The sequence below is a fragment of the Pyrgilauda ruficollis genome, unplaced genomic scaffold (genome assembly GCF_017590135.1).
Source record: "Pyrgilauda ruficollis isolate IOZ18807 unplaced genomic scaffold, ASM1759013v1 scaffold27, whole genome shotgun sequence".
In the NCBI taxonomy this organism is placed as follows: domain Eukaryota; kingdom Metazoa; phylum Chordata; class Aves; order Passeriformes; family Passeridae; genus Pyrgilauda; species Pyrgilauda ruficollis.
In genome coordinates this window covers 8,430,739-8,455,704 of record NW_024524044.1, presented here as the reverse complement: position 1 = coordinate 8,455,704, position 24,966 = coordinate 8,430,739, and the positions used below count along the sequence as shown (strand labels likewise).

Genomic DNA, 24,966 nt, shown 5'->3' with positions numbered 1-24,966 from the left:
ATAATAATAATAAAAAAGAACAGAGGAAGACAAATACAGAAAATTAAAGATATCTATTTGAAGATTTTGACAACTTATTTTTTTAAGATTCCCTAGCCAGGAACATCCTTCAAAACCCACTAATTTGTTGATAAATGACATGATGCAAGTTTCATTTGTTCTCACCCATTACTACACTGCCAGAACTTAGGAAACCAGTAATGTTGCTATGATACAAGGAACCAGTCATCTCAGTTCTGGCACCTTTCCATGTATTTAAAAATATCAAAAAGCTTTAGAAAAAGCCAAGAGGATGGGGAAATTCTTGTAAGGCTATGTTGCAATTCAGTGTAGCTTTTGCAAACACTGAAAATAGGGAATGGGGAAAGATGACTGGTTGGAAGTACATGTAAATGCAGGAGTGATGGCAATAAAATTGGGAAGCAGTAAGAAATAAACAGTTATTCTTTACATTCTTCAGTCCTAGAGACCTGGGAAGCTTCTAAATGCCTGATCCACACATTGACTAAAGTTAAATATTTTTCAAAAGCTAAAAAGTAATCACTTAGGGATACCTAAGTCACTTTCAAAACATGCCACAGGAATAGCAAAAAGTTACTGTGTTACAATTTAAATTATAGGAAAGAAAGAAAGCCAAGGTTTCAACTGCAGCTTTCAAAAGTGAATGAAAGAAAAATCCATCATTACTCTTAATATTACTACTGAACCTTCCTGCTATGCTTTTCATCAGCTAATATCAAAAGGGTATTTCCCTCTTGAAATTATAAGCTTGATAAAATCTGTAGTAAACATCTAGATACCTACCTAGAAGAATTTAGGCATTCTGTTTTAATTTTTGGCACTGCTTAAGAGTGTGACAAGTAATCCGCAAAACATCTACCAACCTGCTTAGGCAATTCAACATCCATGGACTTGTTGGCTTTGAGATGAAACTTAGTCATCTACAGCTAAACCTAAGCTCTGGGCTCCCTCCCTGTCCCCAGGCAAGAAACTCTGTGGCTGGACTAAAGAGATTTAAGCTTCCTCTTGTTTTGCCTACTTTCCCATAAATCTTGTATGCTTGGCTTCACTGTGGTTCAGATTTAGCAAAGTTTTAAAGACTAGATGCACATGCAGAATGCCTTTAATTTAAAAACAAATAGTCTTGATAGAAGTGCAGTAATAGTTTATGAAAGCTTTTCAAAAATCAAGTAAGGAAAAAACTTCAATCAGGAGCAGGATGGTAGTACACCATTGTAAATTTGTTGCTGTATTACAATCTATAACAATTTTAAATAAAGAGTCAGATATGTTACTATGAAATATTGCATGTATATCATAGCAATAGTTATTTCTTCAAATGGTAACCTTTTGCAACCACAAGGAGATCATATTTTCTTGAAAATGCACAGAGGTTCCTTTTTTCTTCTAAAATCTTGTGAAAAGCATCCATCAATTACCTTGTGGAAACAGAGTAGAACTCCTCTTTAAAAAGACATTCCTTGTCTGCCACTGTTATATTTTTTACATCTTCTGCCTTTATTCCCAAATTAGATCCCATTATGGTCAAAAGAATTCCACCACTTAGTGGTCCAGTTTTTGGCTCAATCTGTGTTTGCATAAGGGACAGGAAAAAAAAAAAAAAAAAAGCAAAATTAAATACTGCAGTGACTATGTTGCTCTTCTATATCATTTAAAGCTACTTTGACTTACCAACATTTGAAATGCAGATGTTTCTTGTAGGACAAACAAAAAACATGCTACGCAACTTTTTAATGTTAATTAATCATCTGTTAGCTCAGAACTAGTATTCAACTGCTGAAGATTTCATGTCTCCTGTGGCAGACTATTAGGTACAAAACTCTTGCCTGGTGTTTATTCTATTTTAAGTTTGCTTCCTCCACTGAAGTACTGTGATTTTGAAAAGCAAATGGATTGCACTCTTCTCACGATCCTTCCACAGAGCTTTTCCAGCATTTTGTTGTTATGATTTTATCCCTTTAGCTTCACAGCAGAGCAGTGCACCTTCCTAACACACAGTGTTGCTCCACATAGTGTTTTCAAAAGTTCCTCCTTGATTTTCCTTACTGCATCTCATAGTAGGGTGCTGCAGCATGGGCTGATGCTAACCAAGTAATTTGCAGAAGACAGAGAAGATCATGCAGTTGCAGTGGACTGCTCAGACAGGAATATGGCCCTAACAGGCACTTCAATTTGGAATATTTGCTGGGAGACTAACCTGCTTTCCTACACATGCTTGGAGCATCTTCAGCAAGACCTTTTCAGGTCTTCAGCTTTGAAGGGCTGCAAGTTTGCCATCAAGAAGAGTGAGGTTGCACTTCAATGCTTGCTCCATCAAAATCAGTCTCTCAGGTCTAAGCAAGTCTGAGCACAGCGAAGTGGCTGCCTCTGCTGGCTGCCTAGCCACCGGCTGTCCATTTGCACTCAACCCATGAACAAACTAGCTGAAACATTACTCAACTGTTTGAGTAGCTCTTTCCAAATGTTATGTTCACATCTAAAGATAATGTAAGGTCTGAAAACTGAAAATATTTTAGTAGTTTTTTTTAATCCACAATAATGTAGAAACAGTATCCCAGGTGAAAACACTTTTTTTTAGATTTTCCTTTTTTCTCAAATCATGTTTACCTGGGCACAGATACTACAGAAGTATACTTCTCCACACATTCTGTCAAGCTTCTAGGGTATTTACGTTCCTTGGCAGATTTCAGCTGTTTAACAGCCATTTCTTCTTAGATGTACTCTCATGGCCACCCTTCCTCAGTGTACTGCTGGGCTGCCAGTAGGCACATTGCACCTCTAACTGCACAGTCTCCAGGGATGCATGTCTCTACCAGTTTGAGCCACAGGCTTCAGACACAGTTCCTACTAAGTGAAACATCCCTGCCACAACTCTCAGCCTCTCATACAGTTGCCACATTTTGTGATGGCTTGGGATGTGCTCTTATCAAACAGTGTGTCTGAGTTTCTAAGTACTGATACTACTGCTGCAGCAATTTAAATTTGCCCAGTGGAAGCATGCATCACTCTTTTCTCAACAATTATGCCCATAAAAGCATAATTTGGCTTGTTTCTGGAAAGGACATGGATTTATGACTTTCTTTGCCTGCTGATCCACCAACATGGACAACAATCTTCCCTGACCCTGAGTGAATGCTTCCACTGCAGAGTAAGTCAGGTGCACATTTGGTCTCTCTGACTTCTTATATTCAGTTCCTACAGCCTTGAATTCGATGTTGGTGTGGACTGAAAAATATCACTGATACCTGGAAAATATTTTGTGGCACAGAAACAATCCGCTCCCTTATAAAATACTATTTAAAAGTCTAGCTTGAAGCCTGTAAATGAACCTGTTATGTACTTGTAGTTCCAGGAACAGTGAACCTTTCTTACAGACTCATTTCAGGTAGAAAGGACTTTATGAGAGAAAAAATCCATGCTAAGAATGCAAGAATCAAATTCCATGTTTTAAGCATGCGCTGCTACCCTGGCTTCTGATAGAGAGAGGACAAGGCTTGAGAAACAAGGAGGCTCAAAGAGTCCATTCACTCTCTTATTTTGAGTCTTTACAAATCTCTCACACACATCACTACCGACATTATTTCCTTTCAGCTATTTCAGAGGCTTACTTAACACCCCAGGAAAAAAACCTGCCTTTCACTATGAGCTTGCTTGGCTCCTTTCTCCTGAAAAATATAATGCTGGTAGGGAGAGAAAAAAAGCAATCTTACACGAGTGATTTCTGGAGGAGGACATGTGTCGGTGGGGGCAGTGTGACAGAGTTTTTCATAAACACACTTGCTGGGCTTGCCATCCTCTTCACACCAGACACACTTATATTCAGGTGGGGCAGCAAGGCACAAGCTGCAGTCGCTTCGTCCGTAGGAGCAGTTGTACAGAGTCACTGAAAGATGAACAGCAAACATATTTAGATGTTTCTCTCTGATTCAAGGATATTCAGTGTCCTTTAGGAAGGAAAAGCAACCCTCTGTATAAAGTTCAGTGGAGTCACGTGAGTAATAAGTACAGTCTGTACTTAACCCCTCAGTGATGTTAAGAGAAAATTTTATTTTTCCTCTATGGAAAAACCTGACATTTATCCATGTGCAGAGTATGACTACTCTGCAAACATATTTTTGTCACTCAGGCACTGTCAAAACATTCAAGTACAAAGTCCTTACTTTGACTAACCTCAATAACACATACAATTGTTTAAAGATTAATTCAAAAATCAGGGCCTCCTGGAGCATCCCAAGTCAGATATGGAAGGTATAGACTCTGCATGTGTGTCAGTAGGGGTGGACATCAGCTGGCATGGGACCTCTACCAGTTGCAGGATTAAAGCAAGAGAGCTGCCTTTGTAGGCTGTTTCCAGGACATTTGGGATTTTCCATAATCATCACTCATGCCTGAACCAAATAGAAAGTTAACATTTAATGAAATGTTAACCGTTGTTCAAGTTAATAGCTCTGTGTTTCTTCATTCTTCTCTATTTTCTTGCTTTTGTTTTTCCCTTTTGTCTTGAACTGTCATTCTGATGTACACCTTGTTCCTTTTGTAGTGGGGTTTAGTTCTAGCTTTTCTGAGCCAAGAAATCAAGTCTGATAGTTGTATCTCTCTTACTGATGAAGCAGAGACCAACTGTCCCAGACACCAAGCTTGTTTTGGCCCCCATCAATCTCTAGCATGATGCACAGTCACTGAATCAAACTAATTTTCCCAAATAGATGCAAAGCCTTGAGACATATCCCTGTGGTTCAACACCATAAGGAGAGCCTGGGCTTGCAAAAAAACCATATGGAGATGCACTTGAGAACTAGCCCAGAAGAAAACAGACTGAAAAGACACCACATGTTTCTCCAGGGAAAGAGTGCAAGTTGCCCAGATTACCCAGCATGGGAGTGCTGTGCCTCCCTGGACAGGTGAGATGATTATTGTAAAGAAGAAAGCATCTTGCTTACTTTTCTGCTCCTTTTTCTCCTGCTTCTCTCCACTCTTTTTTCTGCCCTGTATTTCTGGCCACACAGCCTCTCACCCTCTGCCACTTTTTGAGTCTTGTAAATCAACTTAACTTACCAGAACAGCAGAAAGCTTTTTAGGTTTCCTCCTGTGCTCTTTCAAGTGTTAAATATGCTTTCAGATGGGAATGGGGTATACAAGACAGAGTCTCAACATCTTCCCCTTCCCTTCATTAAGTCCCAAGAAACAGTAGCCTTAGTGACACTGTATTTTTTTTTCAAATGAGGTTCATACTTAAAGATGAAGGAAATAAAGGAAAGTAAACAGATGTGGACAAAAGTAAACCCTTTTGAGATGCATATAGTAAAGGCCATTGAAAACATCTGTTTAAAACAAACTTTTACTCTCAGAGGAGCAGGACTCTACAAAGGACACTGGCAAAACCACCCTCCAGTAAGTATCATTTCCATACACTTGCTATCCTCCTAGATAACAGCAGCAGCAGCAGCTCTTGAAATCTAATTCCAAGAGACTACCACATCAGATTTCTAGTGAAATGAAAAGTGAGATAAGAATGCTAGTTTTCCATTATTTTTTCAGTAGTGGCCTTATTCTCCTGCTAGGCATGAACAATATTGCAGATGCCCAAATCTTGGCTAGCCTCTGCCACTTGAAGGAAAACATGCAATCCCATACAGGCAGTTTTTCTCTAAATGCTGTATGTTTAAACCCCTCAGCATTCAGTTTCACAGCTAGTCTTTAAGATAATAACAGGTTTTTTCTTTCCCTTACAATGAAGAGTTAAAGCAATGATGCAGCCTGATTTTAACCCTTTCTTACCCTATAGTCAGCATATCCACTTGATTTCAAGTAGCTTTACAAGCACAAAATCAGCTGAAGAAACATTAGTGGTGCATGCAAAACGAGGGACTTTGGCATTTGTAAAAATGAATCAATGAGAAAGAGCATCCATTTGATTCATTCTCTGTCTTGAACTTCCAAGGAACTGACGAGCACAAAGCAGGAGTAGCATCATTTGCTTTGTAAACTGAGCACATCAATATGGAAGGCACTGAGCAACAAACATAAACCAAGTAATAATTCCTGCAGTTTGTGTGTCAGTTATCCACTCTTTATGTTGTTTTGTGGATATAATGCTAGGGAAAAGTACTAGACTGACAGCACATGTATGCTGCTCTTTGCTTTGAGGACAGTGGCAAGGAAAAGTTTCCTCGCTGGGAATTGCTCTTCTAGGAACCAGAATGCTTTCTTATTCCAGCTCTCTGAAAGACTGCTACTGCACAGACACTTGAACAAGAAATATTGTTGAGCAAATCTTCCCCTTGGCTTCCCAAACCTCACATTTCCCACCCAGACGACTGCATGGCCACCAGGTACAGCATGGGAGTATGTTTACTGAATTACTTTATTATCCTTCATTGGCTGGACAGGGATTCTCATTCCACCCCTCAGTAACAATGTCAGCACTGCAAAGTCTTGATGTCCCTCACATCCAGTTGCATAAATGTGATGAAGAAAGCCACAGCCTCAAAGCATTAACTGCTGCCCTCGTTCACTGATCAGCTCATTATTTGTACCAGCAGCAAGCTACTCATTAGATTCAGACTCTTATCCATCACCTTGAGATACCAGCTGTGATATCATCGATAAAAGGACAAAGGATAAAAGGGATATATTGGATTTCACACTGTTCAGAACCCCTGACGGCTCGAGATGTAAAAATGCTGTCATAACTTAGTATTCACTAAGTGTCATACAAAGAAAGGGTTCTTTCATTGGCAGGTTCAAAGGTGTTTCTCAGCAGCAGCCATATACCCAAAGCCAATTCTTTTCAAGATGCATAAAAACACATTACACTCTGGATTTCATATGGCAAGGGAGTCTGAAAGTCAGAAAGAATTTGGATTTTAAAAAATCCCTTTTATACTAAAAAGAGACATCTGTTGATAATTTTTCAAGTCCCCTCTTGGAAGTGTTCTATATTTCATGTTGAATGATAATATTTCTTTAATAATTTGGCTACTTTTTTGTTTTGTTTTTAATGTTTTTTCCTGACTTGGAAAAAAGATGTTGGGAATATTTGGTCAAAATTCTGCAGTTTTAAACATGACAACCTCTGGAATGGAAATTAAGACAGTGTGAGATTGTAATATGACCTCCCTAGAAAATTCATGCCAGGTCCTTTTTTAAGTCCTTTAACACTGCACACAGAACCATAAGGAAAATCTTCTAAAAACATAGTTCAAGCTGCCAATATGAAAGGGAATAAATTTAAATATTGTACAGTTGGAAAAATGGTCTGAAGATTTATTCTGCAGAGGAAATTACTTGGGGTACTAGTATTTTCCTGATGCTGTCCCATCATGCAAATAACAAGAGGGTTGCCTCATAGGTTTTGCAATATTCTGCCTTAAATTTCAGTCCAAAGGCATGTAAGGTAGGTCCCAGATACTGCTCCATTGATGTTAAAGGAGCTTTCTTACCTCAGGACTAGGCTTCATTGCTTCATTATTGTATGTTGAAAAGAAATGAAATTTATATTCATAAAGAGATTTTTATCAGAGATCAAGTCTTTGTGCTATAAATTTTAATTTATTTTTTAATAGAAATAAATGAATAGAGTAATGAGCTGAAAACACACTGAATGTCTCTGTGGTTTTTTGATTGCCAGCTAACATAGGGACTGCAGAACCTGTCTGAACTGAGACACAGCTAAGAGATGAGATTTCAGGTAAAGTCCATATGAGTGGTTGTGACAAGGATCCTCTTTCTGCTGTTTGATGAGGAAAGTTCATTGAGGAAAGGAAAAGATCATTGAAAGGAAAAAATCAAAATGCTTAAGTGTTTAATTTTCATATTTAAGTATGAACTGGGAAGCTTTGCTATTAGGATTGCACTTCAGAGCAAAAGCATTCTTGAAAATTATAGAATCATAAAATCAGAATACTTTGGGTTGGAAGAGACATTTAAAGGTCACCTGCAATGAGCAGAGACATCTTCAGCTAGATCAAGTGATTTTTGAGATTGTCCTGTGTACAGCCAGCAGTTAGACTTGATGATCCTTGTGAGTCCCTTCCAACTCAGGATATTCTGTAATTCTACACAGAGGCCCATCCATCCTGAACCCCAATGTTTCCAGGTATGGGGATCTACCATCTCTCTGGTATCCACAACATAGCCACTGTGAAGAAAACTAACTCTACCCCAGCTGAAATGAGCACAGCAACCTGTGCCAGTGTTTCACCAGCCTCCCTTTAAAAAAGCTTCCTCCTGATATCTAGTCTAAATCTGCCCTCTTTCAGTGTAAAACCATTACCCCTTGTTCTATCACAACAGTCCCTGCAAAAACGTTTGTCCTTATCCTATGTCTCCCTGCAACCTTCTCCTCTCCAGGCTGAACAACGCCAACTCTCTCAGCCTTTCCTCATAGGAGAGGTGCTCCAGCCCTCTGATCATCTTTGTGGCCCTTCCTACTCTGTACTCATTCCAACAGGTCCATGATGTCCTTCTTATGTGGCAGGCCCAGAGCTGGGTGCAGCACGCCAGGGGGGGTGTCATGAGAGTGGAGTAGAGGGAGAGAATGCCCTCCCTCATCCTGCTGGCCACGCTGCTTTTGATCCAGCCAGGATAGGACTGGGCTTTCTGGGCTGCACCCACACATTGCTGGGTCCAGCTTGTCACGCCCTGTAGGACTGCTCTCAATCCCTTCATATTCCAGCATGTATTTGTGTTTGGGATTTCCCCAACCCATGTGGAGGACTCTGCACTTCCCATGTTGATCCTCATGAGCCAGGCCCACCTCTCATGCCCATCAAAGTCCCTCTGGATGCTATTCCTTCTCTCCAGCATGTCACTGCACCACACAGCTTGGTTGGTGTCAATGGCAAACTTACTGACAACACAGATGTTTAATGCATTAACTTAACCTTAATAACTTTTGATCTGTCACATTCAATTGTTTCACCCAAACCAGTGAAGCTACAAACATTCTTCTTAACAAAACTCCAAATTATGAAGGAATTGATTTCCGCTTACTGTAATTAATCTCCCCATAAACCCATATTTCATACTTACCCATAAGTTTGCTGTCAATCTTGACCTTCTCTGTTTTTATGGATAAGTTAAGTTGTAGGGTCTCATTTGCACTATAGGAAAACTAGAAAAGATGACATAATAGAGATATTTGTATCTTCATTTGGCAAGGTTAATTTCATGCATTTTCTATGATTCTCAATAATCAGACCTGTGAAGGTTTTAGAAACTCTCCCAAGCCTTATGGTCTTTTTTCATCTTGGGCAGATACATTTATAGAAAAATGCTTTAATGAACCTAATCCTTCACAATCAGAATTTTCAAGTACCAAGGGACAGCAATATCTGAATACTCTCTTTTCATTAATTTAATTTACATTTGGTTATAAGTATCAAAGCAGCAAAAGTGCTGTTCAGAGGCGGTAAGTATAGCTGCTGACCCTGCTGAGTTCTTCCTTCCCACACCATCTGGCCCCATTACTTCTGTGGGCACAGCAGACTTGCACCACATGGAGGGGAAATCTCTTGCATCTTTTACAGCGCAGCCTCCTCATTTTACAGCCAAATCACAAGGTTCACATGCTCCAAGACATGAGCTTCTGCTCATGCTGAAAGAGCAGCAATGACAATTGTTGGAAAACAAGAAGAACAAATAAAAATACAGACACTTGATAAAGCAAATGCTTTGTGCTAGGCACAGATGATGCAAAAATGCTCATTAATTCTCAAAACTAGTTAGTGAGCTTGTGAGATATAAAGTCAGCATAACATTTGTGAGTCAAACTTGGAGCTTAGAAAATAGATAATTTTTGAAGTATTTCCTTTTGCAATAAAACAAGCAAGAGTGAAAGAAGCATAACTACTAGGTAGCCAAGCAACAGCGTATTATTACCATTCTTACCATTCCCAGTTTTACAGAACAAAATGGGAAAGATAATGAATTGAAATGTGGAGAGGGAGAGCACTGAAATTCTTGCATTTTATCCTCAATGATTTCACTAGATTGCATAAAAAGTGAAGAATAAAACAGTCTCAAATTCCTCCAGAGACAGTTCAATAATTCCATGGGTTACACAGGTAGAGAAATCAAGGAGAAAGACTGGGGGCTTTGAGGGGAGACATCAGGAGCTCTGAGCCAAAACTGTAGCCTTTGACTACTACTGCCAAAGGAGAATCTCAGTCAGAGGTGACTTTCTTTTCTGAGGGAAACACATATTGCCTGTGTAATTCTGGACACGTGGCTACTGGAACAGTTTAGAAGAAGAACTGAGCATATATGGTAGGTGAATAATATTTTCACATTTACCTCTTTACTCAAGAATGAAAATTTTCCTTCATCTGACTCATCAACAGAAGCTTCAAATTCAAATTGGCTGTTTCCAACCACAAATTTTTTACCCTAAGGATGAGAAAATTGCAGTTTAGAATTTGTATAGAATCACCAAGCATAGTAAAATATCACCATGCAATATCCTGTTCAGCACTGGAAGTAATCAAATCCAAATGGAGAAGGCTAACTGGTTACAGTCATCTTCTAAAGCAATGCTAGAGAGAAGCTGAGCCAGAGCAATCTGTGACTTTGCTGCACTCCTCCAACATTCATTCATGGTAGGCACACCAAGAAGTTCAAGGAAAGCAAGATCATATATAACACTCTGTTTTAGGGAGCAATAAAAAAAAAGCTGAGAGATGTGAATACTGGATGGCTTCACACATCAGATGTGTTATTAACAGAGCTGTGTGAGTTCTGCTCTTAAAGGTTTTCTCTGTAGGGATTCTGGGCAGAGTTTCCCATGCAAGAGTTGCATGGGAAACTGGAATGAACATCTCTTGGCTCTTGCTGCCTTTTTCCTGCCTTACTGTGACTCCAGCTGTATTTCACAGGACAGTCTTCAATGGCAGCACCAATTTAAGGGTGTTACTACCTCCTAGACATCTTCCCCTCTCTTCTCCCTAGATCCTAAATCTATTGATTCCTGTCTTAAGTCTGTAGCACATATTGACTTTCACTGCACTGACAAAACTCTCAGCTTGGCTGCTCTGTGATTCAGTCAAAGAACTTGTCTGGCTAAAAACCTGATCCCATGATATTGTTTCTGTGCTGGGTCATTCTCCTGCCCATAGGACAGACATGTAAACAGCTTTGCCAGAACAATATTAGAAAGAAGTGAGTAGCAAGGATATTTTCAACACTACCAACACAAATGTTGGTAAAGACTTATGAAATCACAACTCACTTGGGGACAAGACAACCTTCACCTTTACAGAATCACAAAATGGTTTAGGTTGAAAAGACCTTCAAAGACCATCTAGTCCAACAATCCTGACATAGGCAGGGACATCTTTCCCTAGACCAGGTTGTTCAAAGCCCCATACAACCTGGCTTTGAACATTTCTAGGGATGGGGCACACACAAGTTTCTTGGGCAACCTGTCCCAGTCTCTCATCATCCTCATTGCAAAAGATTTCTTCCTTAATCTCTCTAAAACTACCCCCTCTCACTTTAAAAAAATGTTGCCCTTTTCTCTGTACCTACAGGCTCTGGTAAAACGTCTCTCTCCATCTTTCTTATAAGCCCTCTTTATATACTGAAAGTCCACAAAAATATCTATCAGGAGCCTCCTCCAGGCTGAACCACCTCAACTCTGTCAGGTTTTCTTCACAGAAGAGGAGCTCCAGCTCTCACCTTCTCTCTGATCATTTCCATGTCTCTTCTCTCCATTCCTCTCCATTCCAACAGGTCCACGCCTTTCTTGTACTGGGAACCCCAGAGCTGGATGCTACACTCCAGCTGAAGTTTCAGGAGAGTGGACTGGAGGAAGATAGACCACCTCCCTTGACCTGCTGGCCACACTTCTTTTGATGCAGCCCAAGACACTATTGGTTTTTCAGGCTGCAAGTGCACATTGCCAGCTCACATCTAATGTTTCATTCTCAAGTCCTTCTCCACAAGGCTACTCTCAATCCATTCAACCCCCACTTTGCACTGACCCAAGTGCAGGACCTTCTGAGTGGCCTTGCTGAACTTGAGAACTTCATCTGGTATTGACCAGAGCCATCTGAGTCTGGAGTGCGCATGGCAAGAACACAATGGTTACTTGATTCCTCTTTTCTGCTCCAAAGGTTAAGTACATTGTCTCCTGCTATCATCTAAGTCTTGTCTATGAGCATCTTATCCTTTTTATTTGTAGCTACTTCTTCCATGTTGGAAACACAGGTACCTTCTGGGTCACTAGGTTTATCTAATTAATGTAGTGGAATGCTTTCCTCCTGCACCTTTACTGTGACAGGATGGGCAGTGGACATGAGCCCACCAAGGTTTGGGGCTGAGCAGGACAACGTGTTTTAACCAGACAAAGGTTAAAACAGACTTGAGGCTTTGGGTGGTTGTTTTATAGAAGAAGAAAACAAATATTTTACTTCTTCCTCCTAGGAAGCTAGATATAGAAATTTAGCTATTGACTGAATCTCTGAAAAGCCTTGTCTGAAAATTTACAGCCCATTCTGCCTTACAGGAAACATCTACATAGTCCAAATTTTAAACCATCTCTTTACAAATATTTTTTAATAGGAATGATGTCTTGTTTTCCTTGCCCCACATATTTTAATATAACATGTTTTTCAGAAGTGTTCAAATTCTGCTGCTCCTGTGTAAGGTTTTCTCACATGCTTAACAGCAGGCTCTGGGAGAGGAGGAGAGCTTTGGTGTCTGTGACATCTGATACCTGGAGTGCATGGAAATCAGGAGCTGCTTACCAGGCTCTTGAGCAGAAGGCAGCAGAGCTCACAGTCAGTAGTTCTGGGGCAAAAGATGTGTAGCAAACACTAGGAAGCAGGTTACACATCAGACACAGATGACAAAGACAAATCCAAATGGGAAATTACTTTTAACGAAAATCTTTGGCGGGCTAATAAGGTTATCTTGATGCCGGTACATCTGTCTCTCCTACTGTGCCAATCTTTCAAGGACTCAGCTGGAGAATGCCTCTCAGAAATTGCATGCAATATGACTGATCAGTGCTAAACTTCCCTCCCTCTGCCTGTCCTGGATGGTGCTATTCCACAAGAATGACAACAGCTTGGATTTCTCTCTCCTTCCTACTGAAACTCTTTCAGAGGAAGGAGGGGCAGAAGAACAGTCAACAGTTCCTCCCCTTTTAGGCTATTTCCCTCCAGTGGAAGCTTGAGGGAGAATCATGAGGAGACTTATTCTTTGTACTTTAAGCATTTATAAGTCTACAGGAGCATAAAAAACGTGTGAGTTTGCAATTACACCCTCTGTGGAAGTATAGCAGTTTCTATATTTCCAGTATAGAAATAATTCTAGATATAATCCAGCAACAGCAATTTTTAAAGCCATTTACCTCTCCTACTCACTAAGTAAGCCCTTTAATGTTCTTCTCCAGCTAGAGATGGAGATGCTTATATGCACATTGTTGGATAGTGCACTTAGTCACCCATGGCAAGGCTGGGTGTGCAACACCCCTTTAAGTAAAGCACAGATTAAACCAAGATAATAGAATCAGTGACAACAAAGTGACAACACAACATCTATTTTTTCCTTTTTATAATTAAGCATTTAGGCAAGGAAAATAGGAGGAAAATGAATATACTAACGTCCTAACCAATAAAGACCTTAAATGTGCTCATAGCTGCGTGACTGCTAGCTTCAAAGATGCTGTAATGCCCAGCATATCCTGTGGCAAAATTGTTCCACATGAGAAGCCAAATGCTATGTATCATTTGGGCTGTGGGGCAATCCCTACAAAATATCCATCCATGGCTTCTCCTGAGCCACCCTGTTTTCCATGACATGTTTACCAAAGGCTGAGTGTAAGTTATGCCTTTCATTCAAATGAACTTTCAGTCATCGAAGTTACTGCTTCAGATAGCATGATCCCACAGGCATGAGTGCCTGTATGATTACAACTATTTCATGCCTTATTTGTCTATTATCACATATATTAAATGGCTGTGTATACAGCTGTAGTCACTGTGTGTGTTTGTTGAAGTCCTGTCACTAAAAGTATTCTTGTTTTGACATAAAAACGCACCTCTGTACCAGGATATATGGAGCTGACCCCATGACAGAGATGACATTTTCGCATTGTTCCCACCCAAGAAAAATTACCCTGACATCATTTGACACTCACTGCTCTCCAGCATCTTTCCAGTTTTGGGACTATGCATTCACCGTGACTTCCTACAGAGACTTGAACTCCTTGTAAGCCTTCCCAGTTCCAAGTTAAATAAATACATTCTGTAGGCAAACTGTTAAACATTGCTACCCATGACAAAGCATTCAATCCACAGGATGTGTCTTCGCATTTGTTAAATGCAATTGCTATCTCACAGAATTAAAAAACCCCAGCAGCCTTTTCTTCATTCCCTTTTTGTTACTAGTAGTTCAGAAAGATTAAAGTGCTTATTCATGGAATAATAAACTAGATAAAGTAGTTTTTGCATTCCTGCTGCTGTTTCTCCTTGGAGGACAAGGGTCCACTAGAAGTCAAATTCAGCACATCTAGATTATGCATCTGCCCTGAACTTCTCTAGAGAGAGAAAGTGCTCTTCCAATTATAACAAGGGAGCAGGAAATTATTTTCCTCTTGGGCAGAAAAACAGCTCTTCCCAATGTTAAGCAAAAGTATAATCTCTAGAATACTTTTCCATTAGCTGTGGGTGTAGGAGAGGTGTTGTATGCCACATGTTACACACAGCCAGACATCCTACCAGGGACCAGTCCGGGCATCTTGGAGAACAGACCAAATTCACCAAATCTGCATTTCACTGTCTGCATATATTTTAAGGTGTTCAAGCAAAAATGTTTATTTTTGAACACGTTTCTATAGCACAGTTTTCATATATGTTTATAGTAGTGACACACATCATGGTCTTGATAGGGTGCTTACATGTTGCTATTTGCACTTCTCTGAATACCCTTCTTACATTGCTACTCTTCAGGCCTGTTGACCCTTTTCCATCCCTTGGCAGGAGCAGCAAAGGCGATAGAAGGAATTTAGAAGCTATACAGCATTCCAATTTGAAAATGGAAAAAAAACCAAAAACCCTCAAAAAGAAGGGGAAGAAGGGCCTTCTTTCCCTTGATAGATGGCCAGTAGTAAAAGAAATCGATGCACTCCTCAGTGCATCTATCATCAATTCCCATTTACACAAAGACAACACAGAAACAAAGAATAGAAACTGATAACAATACTTGAGCTATCACCTAAAAATGGTTTTTAAGCTTAATTTTTATACAACTAACAATAACATTTTATGGATTGTCTACACTATAACGCAATTAAAACCCTGGGGTCTATCTGACTTAGAGACTTCATAATTTATTTTCTGGAAGCAAATATTAAGAAAGAGAAGCCTTTGCTATGGGTGAGAAAATACCTGATCTTCTGGTTTGATGGTCACACACACACACACAGACATACACACACACACACACACACACAGAAGCAAAAGATTATGCTATCCAAACAGAAATATTTAATGTCTGAGTGCATTTTTGAGATTTTTGTGTTTGGAAGATGAAAACTGAATTAAGCACACAGAGTGATGTCATTCTAGAACAATAGCAACAAAACCCACCAAGTATTTAATTAGAAAAAGATGTGAAACATTTACAATTCCTACATCTCCTCTCATTTCATTACATGAAAAATAATTATCCAGTGTTTTAATAGGTTCAGCTTACATTCTTTAAAATGCCCCCTCTATTTGAATAGTTAGGGTATTTTCTCCAGCTCTGATTCTCTCTTGGTGATGACCCTACCACAGTAACCAATAGTATATCAAACCTGAATGTGCAGCCCTTTTCTTTCTTTAAATTACAAGCAGGATCTCCAAGGAACATGAACCAATGCTTTAGTTTAGGGGTGTGGATGCAGTTTAAGAGGCATTCAAATGACAGCTAGCATTGAATTAATCTGCTTACCTGATAATAATCTAGATGTTTTCCCTCAAAAAACACAGTTGTCTGGTACTCCATAGGTATTATTGAAGGGTCAGGGTTTAGAAACTGTGGGCATTCTCCTTCCTGGTGAGAGATACATTTTATATGTTATTACAAATAAAAAGTCTTATCACAACAAGCTCCAATGGCCTTTGGACAATAGAATGATTGTTCTGAAGAACTTCATGCTTAAAATACAGTGACAGATTTGATTACACCCTTTCAAATTAGACATGCTAAAAATGACTGCAGTGTATGTCAAAGCTGTGGGTGATTATCTCTCCCTGCCTTGAAGTCTCGTTCCTCCCATTGAAGCAAAATAGTAAAGGGAACAGAAATATCCTTTCAGGAGTTATTCAGTCTCACTGCCCCGCCTCAATCACACCCTTAAATTCCCACCCCCACACTGACACTAAAAAAAACCACCTTACACTTCTGGAGTTAACTTTAGAATAATTTTCAAATCTCTAATTCAACCAACTGATATGAGAGATCCAGCAAACAAAATATTGAGGTGTTCTAATAAAAAAACTAATAACGCAATTTTTAAACATTACCATATTTTGTTTAATCACATCTTGTACTGAAGAGGACTCTTCACAGATATGTCTCTTCCAGTCCCACTGGCAATTCCATCTATTGCTTGCACAGGAATAGCATCTACAAATATAACATCGTAGTCATGACAAATTGTCAGGCTTTTCCCCCAATGACAAGAAAAGCGAACGAAATTCCATATATATTCATAGAGGGTAGATCAGTCTGTTAGAGTGTCCTTTACTATATTAAGCTCAAAACTTCACAAGAACAGTTCAAGTACCCCAAAAAGCTATTTTATCCCTTAAATAAACATTTGAGCAGGGATCAGAAAACCATAGCATTTGCAAAAGCCTTGAGATCAAGCCTGAGAGGACTGGAAGTGAGTTTGATCAACCTTCACACACAGGGATGAACAAAGGGTTTGGGCTGGCTGCACCTGCCCTGTATGAAGGCACTGCAACCCAAAGCACCAAAATACTATCGTTACAGGGAACAAGTAGGCACACAGATGTCCACGTTGCTCATCTGCAGACACATTAGCAGCTACAGAAATGGGAACACAATGAACTGGCCTTAACTGTATGTGCCATGAGTATTTCTATTCCATGCTTAATGTTGTTGGCTCACCAGGTGACCTTCAACCATTTTTAAACTCCATTAAAACATAAGAAAAATTATTTGGACACTGGCAAATTTTGAGTGCCAAAGGCTTAATTATGAAATGGTTGAGTAATTCAGGTGCCAGTTACCTAACACACCAAGCTACAAGATCTAAACATTTAAGAAGCTGAAATACTTACGGCTGATTTTCAATAAGATTCATTGCTTCTTCACAGTCATAAAAAGGGTAAGTATGTGATGCAAAAAAAATCTTGTTCTTTTCAAAGGTTAACTGAAGTGGAACTGAAACATGATCTATCACAAAAGAAAAAAAATTATCCAAGTGGTTGTTGAATTCTTCAGCTCTTGAGCTGAATGATACAATGATAAGTTTTATTATTTTACAGGACATAAGCAAATATTTAACTATACTGTTAACACTCTGGATCTCATGACTTAAAGTCTGTAAGTTCTGTTTTGTCCTTTTAAGCTTTACAAAATTTTTCAGCACACGATTCTCAGAAGAAAAGCAGAGAGAGAAAAAAGGGAAGAAGCAAAATTAAAGAATGGCTTTGTTTTATGGAAGTATTTTTCGGTGGTGCTATCATCATGCTACATTTCTAAAGAGTCTAGAAGAACAAGGAAAACTGATTAAAGACATAATTGAACACAGATGAAAACTGGCACAAGAACAGTAATTTTAAATAAAACATTTTCTTAAACATGAATGTGTCTGCATGTAAAATTACTTTCATATGTGAATTAAAAAATGTTATGTGAATTCAAGCAAGTGATCTTTGTGGTTAATGCCCAACAGTGCCTGCAACAGTTACCACAGGCACTTGTGAGCTTCAGTTTGCCATACATGATTTCTCCACAAATGTACTTCTTGTCTGGATTATTACTAAAGAGTGAAACTGTTTGAAATACCTTTTGCAGAAATCATTAAGCCCTTATGACAAGCTATTTCACAAGCTATTGAGCAACTTCAAACTCTGCTTTCCTTGAACAGGTTCTTGGAAGACCATCAGCTGCTTGGCTGGAAGTTACCTCTGCCTGCACTGGGTCCCCTTGAATATTTCAGACTCACAGCAATGGCAGGGGATTTCCTAACAAAACGGCTGAGAAAAGGCATCCTTCCTAGAAATTCCTTTTGGAACCAACCAACCACAAGCCAGACTTTTCCAGCATCAATAGGGCTTCTTAACAGTAACTGGATGTCTCAGGACTGCCAGGAGTATATACAAATACCATGCACACAAATATCTTAAGGGCAGATGTAAAAAGGATGGGGTCAGACTGTTCAGACAGAACAACAAACTGAGACACAGGAGGGTCCATCTGAATAGGAAGACAAACACCTTTATTTTGAGGGTGACAGAGCACTGGAAAAGACTGCCCAGAGAGGTTGTGAAGTCTCCTCTGGAGACATTCAAAACCCACCTGGACGAGATGCTGTGCAATCTGCTTTAGGTAAACCTGCTTTAGCTGGGGGGTTACACTAGGTAACCTCCCCAGGTCCCTTCTGCCCCTGTGCTGTGATTCTGTGGTTCTGTGAATGCTTGCAGCTGCCTGCCTTCTCCTGGTGTCTGGTAAGTTTCTGAGCACCCTAATATTACTTTTGAACATCCTTTCAGATGCGCAACCAACTCAGAGTCATATTATTTCTAGGTTACTTGTTTACTCTAATGCCTTCTCTGACAGGCTTCTAGTCTTACATTTAATGCTGGATGGCATCAAGATATCACATTTATCAACCCCATTGCTTTATGTCCTGCTTTACAAAATATTTAGGGAATGTGAATTGGCCTTAAATAACAGAGTGCTGCTTTAACACTTAGCAGTATCTGATACTATGACATACCCCAGCTAGTGTAAAATTCAATAATGAGATTTTAAAGTAATTACTCTCCCTGCAACTAAAATTAGATTTTTACCTGTTTCAGCCTTAAGAGAATTGAAACTTGTCTTAAAAAGTGCTTCCAAGTACCACTTTGACAGTTCATGACTGTTATAATACATATAAAAGACTTACCCTCAGGGGTATGTCTGCAAGCTGTAAGAGCACATGCTTTTTGCTTGTAATTTCTCTTCAGATTTTTAAACTTGATACATAATAAACAGTGTTGTGTTTCATTCCATGTGTTTATGCATCAAGATGTATGAACTATGGCATGAACAAAGCACTGTCTAGGAAACTGCACAGAATTATGGCTGGCAACAGACCTCAGGCCTATAATCAGTGCTTCTGAACAATGGTGCAGTCTTTAATTATATGATGAAGTATTTTTCCATCAGGCTTACTGCTGCAGAAGCTGGAGGACACACAGAAGAAGAGGCAGAAGGCTGGATGCTAGAAAGGATAGCCTTGTAACATAAACCAGAAAAAAAGCCACTGAAGTATTGTTGACTGGAGCAAAACTAAGAAGTCAGACATGAATTCCTCCATAGCTGAAGCAGGTATAAGTCTATTCTGTCCCCACAAGTCAGAGTGCTTAGGCTTAGATTATGGTAACTGGGTTTTGTTTGTTTGGGACACAGAATAGCACCTCTCTGACTCCATGTCTATGTCTCTACCAAGCTACTGTTTCAGGTTCCCAACAGAAACACTGGGAATGCTAGAGCTTGTAAATATATCAGAAAAAGTTTGAGCAAAGTGACAGTACAATAACAGAATATTTGGGGAAAAGGACTGGAAGAGGAAAAAAACCCATTTTGTAGGCACCTCATATTTGAGGCACAGCACTGGAAACAGCAGTCTATGTTCTTTTCTCTTATTATCCATGCAGGGTAGCAATATTTCTTTACCTTGATGTTTTGGTGTTGGAGGAATTATATCAGGGGGATCACAGATAATAACCCCTTCCTTCAACTGAGCAGAATGCACTGTTTCACCAAAGGTACAGCAAACCTTGTCACTCTCAGTCAAAGTTGGCAGCGGACTTACAGTCAGTTCCACCTGGAAATAAAATTTTTAAATGGGAAAATATTTGGAAGAAATGAGCTAAGACTCAGTAAGACTTGGTAAATTTCAATTTCAAAGGTGATATTTTAGCTAGCATCACAGATCATGGCTCTCTTTTTCAATTTTTACTTCTTCCCATCTGTTAATCTTTTTTTCTTAAACTCCTACCAGTCTTTCCAGGCTGGGTCTTTGTTGAATCAGACTGATACAAAAACCTCTTGTCCTGTCAATGCATCAGACCAGAACAAAATTGCCTGTACAGACACACCCCAAACCTTTTATTCTTGTCCTCAGCATCCACTTTAGCAACACTTAACCCTGGAAAACACTTAAACCCTGACAAAATTAATTAATTAACCTCAGGTGTTAGTGAATAATGAAAACAGAGGTGGATAGGCTGGAAATGGTGGAATTTGAAAGGGATGAACAGAAAAGTGGCTTCCTCAAGACTCCATGCAAATGCAAGAAATCCAATACTGAGAAAGGATTTATGAGTGGTGATGACACCTTAGCTTCCTCAGAGAAAGAAAGCATTTGAGAAACTAAAAATAATGAAATAAGGTGGGAAAACTTAACAAGGAAAGAGAAAACAATTCAGCTGAAATTTGGGATCTTGTTCTTGACTTAATGTTTCAAGTGTGTTAATTATACAGTTTAACTTTTTCCATTTTGTATTGCTAGTAGAAAAGACAATTATCCCTTTCTCACTGAAAGCAGTTATACTCTACTAATATTTTTATTCAGCATAGAAATGGCCTTAACACTATGCTGTTTACATAATTTAGAAATGGAATTGAAGTGACTTGAAAGAAAATTTCTTTTTTTTTCTGATTAAGAGGAATTAAAAGCCATTTTATTGATTTTAGTTGCTGAACACCCCAAGAAGTACTCAGTCTGCACTGGCATGCTCCATTTGGAATTAGAGCAAGCTAAGACACCCTGATCACACTCCAAAAACTCAGTTTTGTAGTTTTGTTGTCACAGAGTCATTTTGCATGCTGAATTTACCTTCCCCATGTATCTGCTGTGTAGGCAAATTGACTGCTGATTTTAAAGCAACAGCTTATGGCTTCACTGCTTACTTAAGTTCATGCTCAAGTAAGCTGAAAGGGCAGCATGAAATCTCCCCTACCAATTACTTTTTATGGATTATACAACACTGTGCAACACTTTCATAATATTCAGGTAAGTGTAAGTGCTTTATCATCCATACTAGTGCACCACTTTGGTTTACAGAGGTCAAAACCGTGAACTCAACCTGCAAGAACAGCAGGCAAGAAAGAGCAATGTGAGAAATGACAGAGACTGAGATACCAAAACAGCCTCCTATTCCTTGTCTCCCCTGTGCATAAAGAAATCAGATATTCATCTTTTTGGTAGTCACACCAATGTGCTTAAAGAATATTTATGGAAATCATCTTCTTGTTATACCTTAGCAGGAGCTCTGCGACTCATATTTAGAGGGTCTGCACTAATGATAGTCACACATGTGCCACTTGGACTCCACAGCCAGTGGTTCTCCTTATCAGCTGTACCACAGTCTGCCTTCTTTGTGCACCTGAAAAAAAAAAGGAACAAAACCCAAAGCAGTATTATAGCTGACTCTGCTTTCTCTGAATTATGCAACAATTTCATGATTAGAGACTGAAATTACAACACAAGATGACTACAAATTTGCTTTAATATTGACTAGTGGGGTTGCTATTAGAGAATTTTTAACAGAATAAGTGGTGCAATTACAATTGATGGTTGGCATGTCAAGAGCAAGTGCCTATACTATTTTGGACAGCACCTTGAATCAGACAACCCAAATCCAGGCAGTGACAGCATAGGAACTATGGGGCAGTGGAGATGTCTGAAATCAAGCTGATAATCTTCATTGCAATATGTAACAGCATCCTAAATGAGAGGGCACAGACTGCTTTTTTCCTGCAGGTCAAATGGCAGACACCTATGTGTTGCCACTGATAAGACACAGCACTCAAGAGAGCAAGATGCAACAGAGAAATACTGCTGGGGGCATACAAATTCGTGGATAACTTCTGTGTAATCCCAGTGCTACAAATGTTATTTTGCAGGGAATGTTTTCATTAACAACTGCCACTATTTAAAACCTCTTTCTGCCAAGGCAGTGTTACAATTATGGAACACCAGAGCAGTTGTGCAGCCTCACCAAAAACAGTGGAAGATTTTCCCAGCTCAAGTACAGCAAAAAATGCTGCATTACAGAAGCTGCATGTCGCTATAAAAGCTTGTTGAGGTGGGAATAGTCTCATGTGTATTCTTTCCATTCTGTGCAAAGTTTAAAAGAAAATGCTGTAGGATCTCTGTCTGCTGTAGCAGAAAGTTGACTATTAACTCATCAGGGGCTTTAATGCAGTGCAGCTGTTGCACAGCACTGTCAAACCTCCTTTAAACAAATCATTTACATACAGAGTAAACATTCACATAACATATCCCTAAACACACTACTAAGTGCTGTTTGTAATCATGAGGCAGAACTGAAACATAGAAATGAAGCACTTTTTTTTCTCCCCTTTGGAAATAATATTAGCAAATGTGAAAATTCATGTTTGCCTGTTCTCAGAAACCATTAATATTTTCAGATATTGAGGTCAGTGGTCATATCAGAAACCTGAAGGGAAATCTAAGGAAAATTGCCTTTTTTATGATATATGCCAAAGCCTTCAACTCCCAGCAGCCCAGGAGGAGTTTGAGGTTACATTCCAAATTCTCAGGTTTCATCCACAGCAACTGAAACCCCAGGCTGGAGGAGTTACAGTATATTACATAAACCTGCACACACCACATACGTTTCTCTGCAGTGCTCCCTATTATGCTACATCAGGCTGATAGGTAACATAATGTGATAGTTCACATTTTCAGGCAGGAAACTAGAAGCCTGAAATTCATCTGCATATTATAATTAAACAGCCTCTTTGTTCCAACAGCAAGAAGTTAGAATCTCGAATTCCCAACCACTCATGCCAAGGGGTTAATTAACTTAGTAGTCAAAAAGAGAACTGCAGGACTGTTCTTCCCTCTCGGCACTCTAATCAACGCAGAGTGTAAAGAAGAGACATTCCAGGGCTGTTCAGTGCTGTCCTAGTTTACATGTGCTTGAATATTCATTCAGTGAACCTCTGCAGATAGTCAGCAAAATGTCACTTTCTGCTCTTCTACAGGCAGGTGAGGGTTCCCTGTAGCTACACGTCTTGATAGATGATTATGTAAAACCAGCATTTGAGCTATACACTCTGTTTTAGACATGGAGCACTTTTTTCTTTTATGTTCTTTTTTATACTTTACTGATGTACTTAAAATACATGCTATTATTTCTGAATCTGAAATAAGGAGTTTTTTTTTATTATTTTCTGGGAGACCATGTGACTGTACAATTGAAAGAGTGATAAAACATACAGATAGAAGACATATAATCTTTCTCAGTACCAGCAGAAAAGTATATATTTTCCCAAACTAATCAAATCTGAAAAAGTCAATGGGGACTTTTTTGTGTGCACAAACTGTTGATATCAATGTCTGCGTGATAAAATTAAATGACTGTCAGGAGCATAAGGCTGAGTAGGAAGAGCTGGGATCATCATGCCAAGCAGTCACCCAGGGCACACATCAGAGCCTGAGCAGCTGCACTGGCTGCACTGGGCACAGCTGGCACACTCACCTGCCCTCCCTCACGCACCAGCCGCAGTACGGGTCCCTCGCCTGGGCACACTTCTCACAGTCCGAGTATTTGTGGCAGTCCTGCACAGGCAATCGGTACACCTGGAAAACCAAAAGCAAGGCAAACCTAACAACTGAAGTTGGCATAAAGAGGTGGAAAAAAATTTGTGGACTTAGCTGTACAGTGTCATTGCCTGTGGCAGCTGTATTATTATACTCAGAGCTCAGCCTGATTTTAACAAAATACATATAATACCAGTCTGTTCTTTTCCCCCTTAAGTCTAAATTCACATACTTTTTTCTGCTTTTTTTCCCCCCACTCCAGTCTCATCTAATCTGTCTTCAAAGCAAAGTAGGACATTGTTATAATCAAGAATTATGAGCAAGCTTTACAAAAATTGAGCTTTTCAGTTCCTCCAGTTATATTACTTGTGGAAATCTGCACCTCAGGACAGAAACTGCATCAGCGATGCTCTGAATTCAAGAAGCAGCTACTGCAGGGTGGATACTTTCAAAAGACTAACTTGGTACTGACTAGATCATTCTTTAAAGAGAATATTCTCCCCTCCCTATCACTACCATGGAGGTGAAATTGTTTGGAAATGCACTTCCAGCCAGAAGGCATTTCAGAAAGTCTGCTAGTGTGAGAGAGCCAGGGCATTTTGGGTTACTGCACTTCTCCATGCAAAACCTTCCACCATGGAATACATTCACTAAATAAAATGGAAATAATTATGACAGGAAGCATCAGGGAAAAGAAGATCATCAGTTCTCATGTCTCATTCTCCTAGTAAATATACAGCTTCAAGTTTTGATTTCCTTTGGTGCGGAGAATAAACAGTGTTTTCTTTGGCTCACAGGAAGAAGAGCCATTCCTTTTAGCTATGCTGCTGCAATGATGCAAGAGGAAAACAGGACATACATCTTCCAGTTTATGACTATATTTTACTTTTAAAGAGCACAAAATTGTAGAAACAGAAACTCTGAGATGTAGGCTTTATAGTCTCATTTTAATATGCCAGTCTCATCTCACTGGCAATTACGAAGTTACTTTGACAGTCTGAGCTTGGCCTTTCCTTTATATTTGGAGAGTTAAAGAAAAGGACTCAGTTAAGGAAAATGTCAATATTGTGCAATTTTCTTGCATTTATTAATACAGGGGTTTACCTTTTCAGCATTCTCTTCTTTTTAGCTAACTGGAG

The 24,966-nt window shown here is 39.4% G+C and overlaps 1 protein-coding gene across 1 annotated transcript in view; it reads right to left on the bottom strand.

Annotated features, from left to right (window-relative positions):
• The window catches only part of PLXNB2 (plexin B2), a 241,864-nt gene that overhangs the window by 47,430 nt on the left and 169,468 nt on the right, over positions 1 to 24,966 (bottom strand). The window contains exons 7-16 of the mRNA XM_041471550.1: positions 23,766 to 23,866; positions 21,515 to 21,641; positions 19,927 to 20,077; positions 17,319 to 17,433; positions 16,536 to 16,638; positions 15,961 to 16,062; positions 10,318 to 10,410; positions 9,055 to 9,136; positions 3,732 to 3,904; positions 1,440 to 1,588 (exon numbers count right to left, since the gene is read on the bottom strand). Coding sequence (XP_041327484.1) covers positions 1,440 to 1,588; positions 3,732 to 3,904; positions 9,055 to 9,136; positions 10,318 to 10,410; positions 15,961 to 16,062; positions 16,536 to 16,638; positions 17,319 to 17,433; positions 19,927 to 20,077; positions 21,515 to 21,641; positions 23,766 to 23,866 — 1,196 coding nt within the window. The remainder of the gene's footprint in view (positions 1 to 1,439; positions 1,589 to 3,731; positions 3,905 to 9,054; positions 9,137 to 10,317; positions 10,411 to 15,960; positions 16,063 to 16,535; positions 16,639 to 17,318; positions 17,434 to 19,926; positions 20,078 to 21,514; positions 21,642 to 23,765; positions 23,867 to 24,966) is intronic.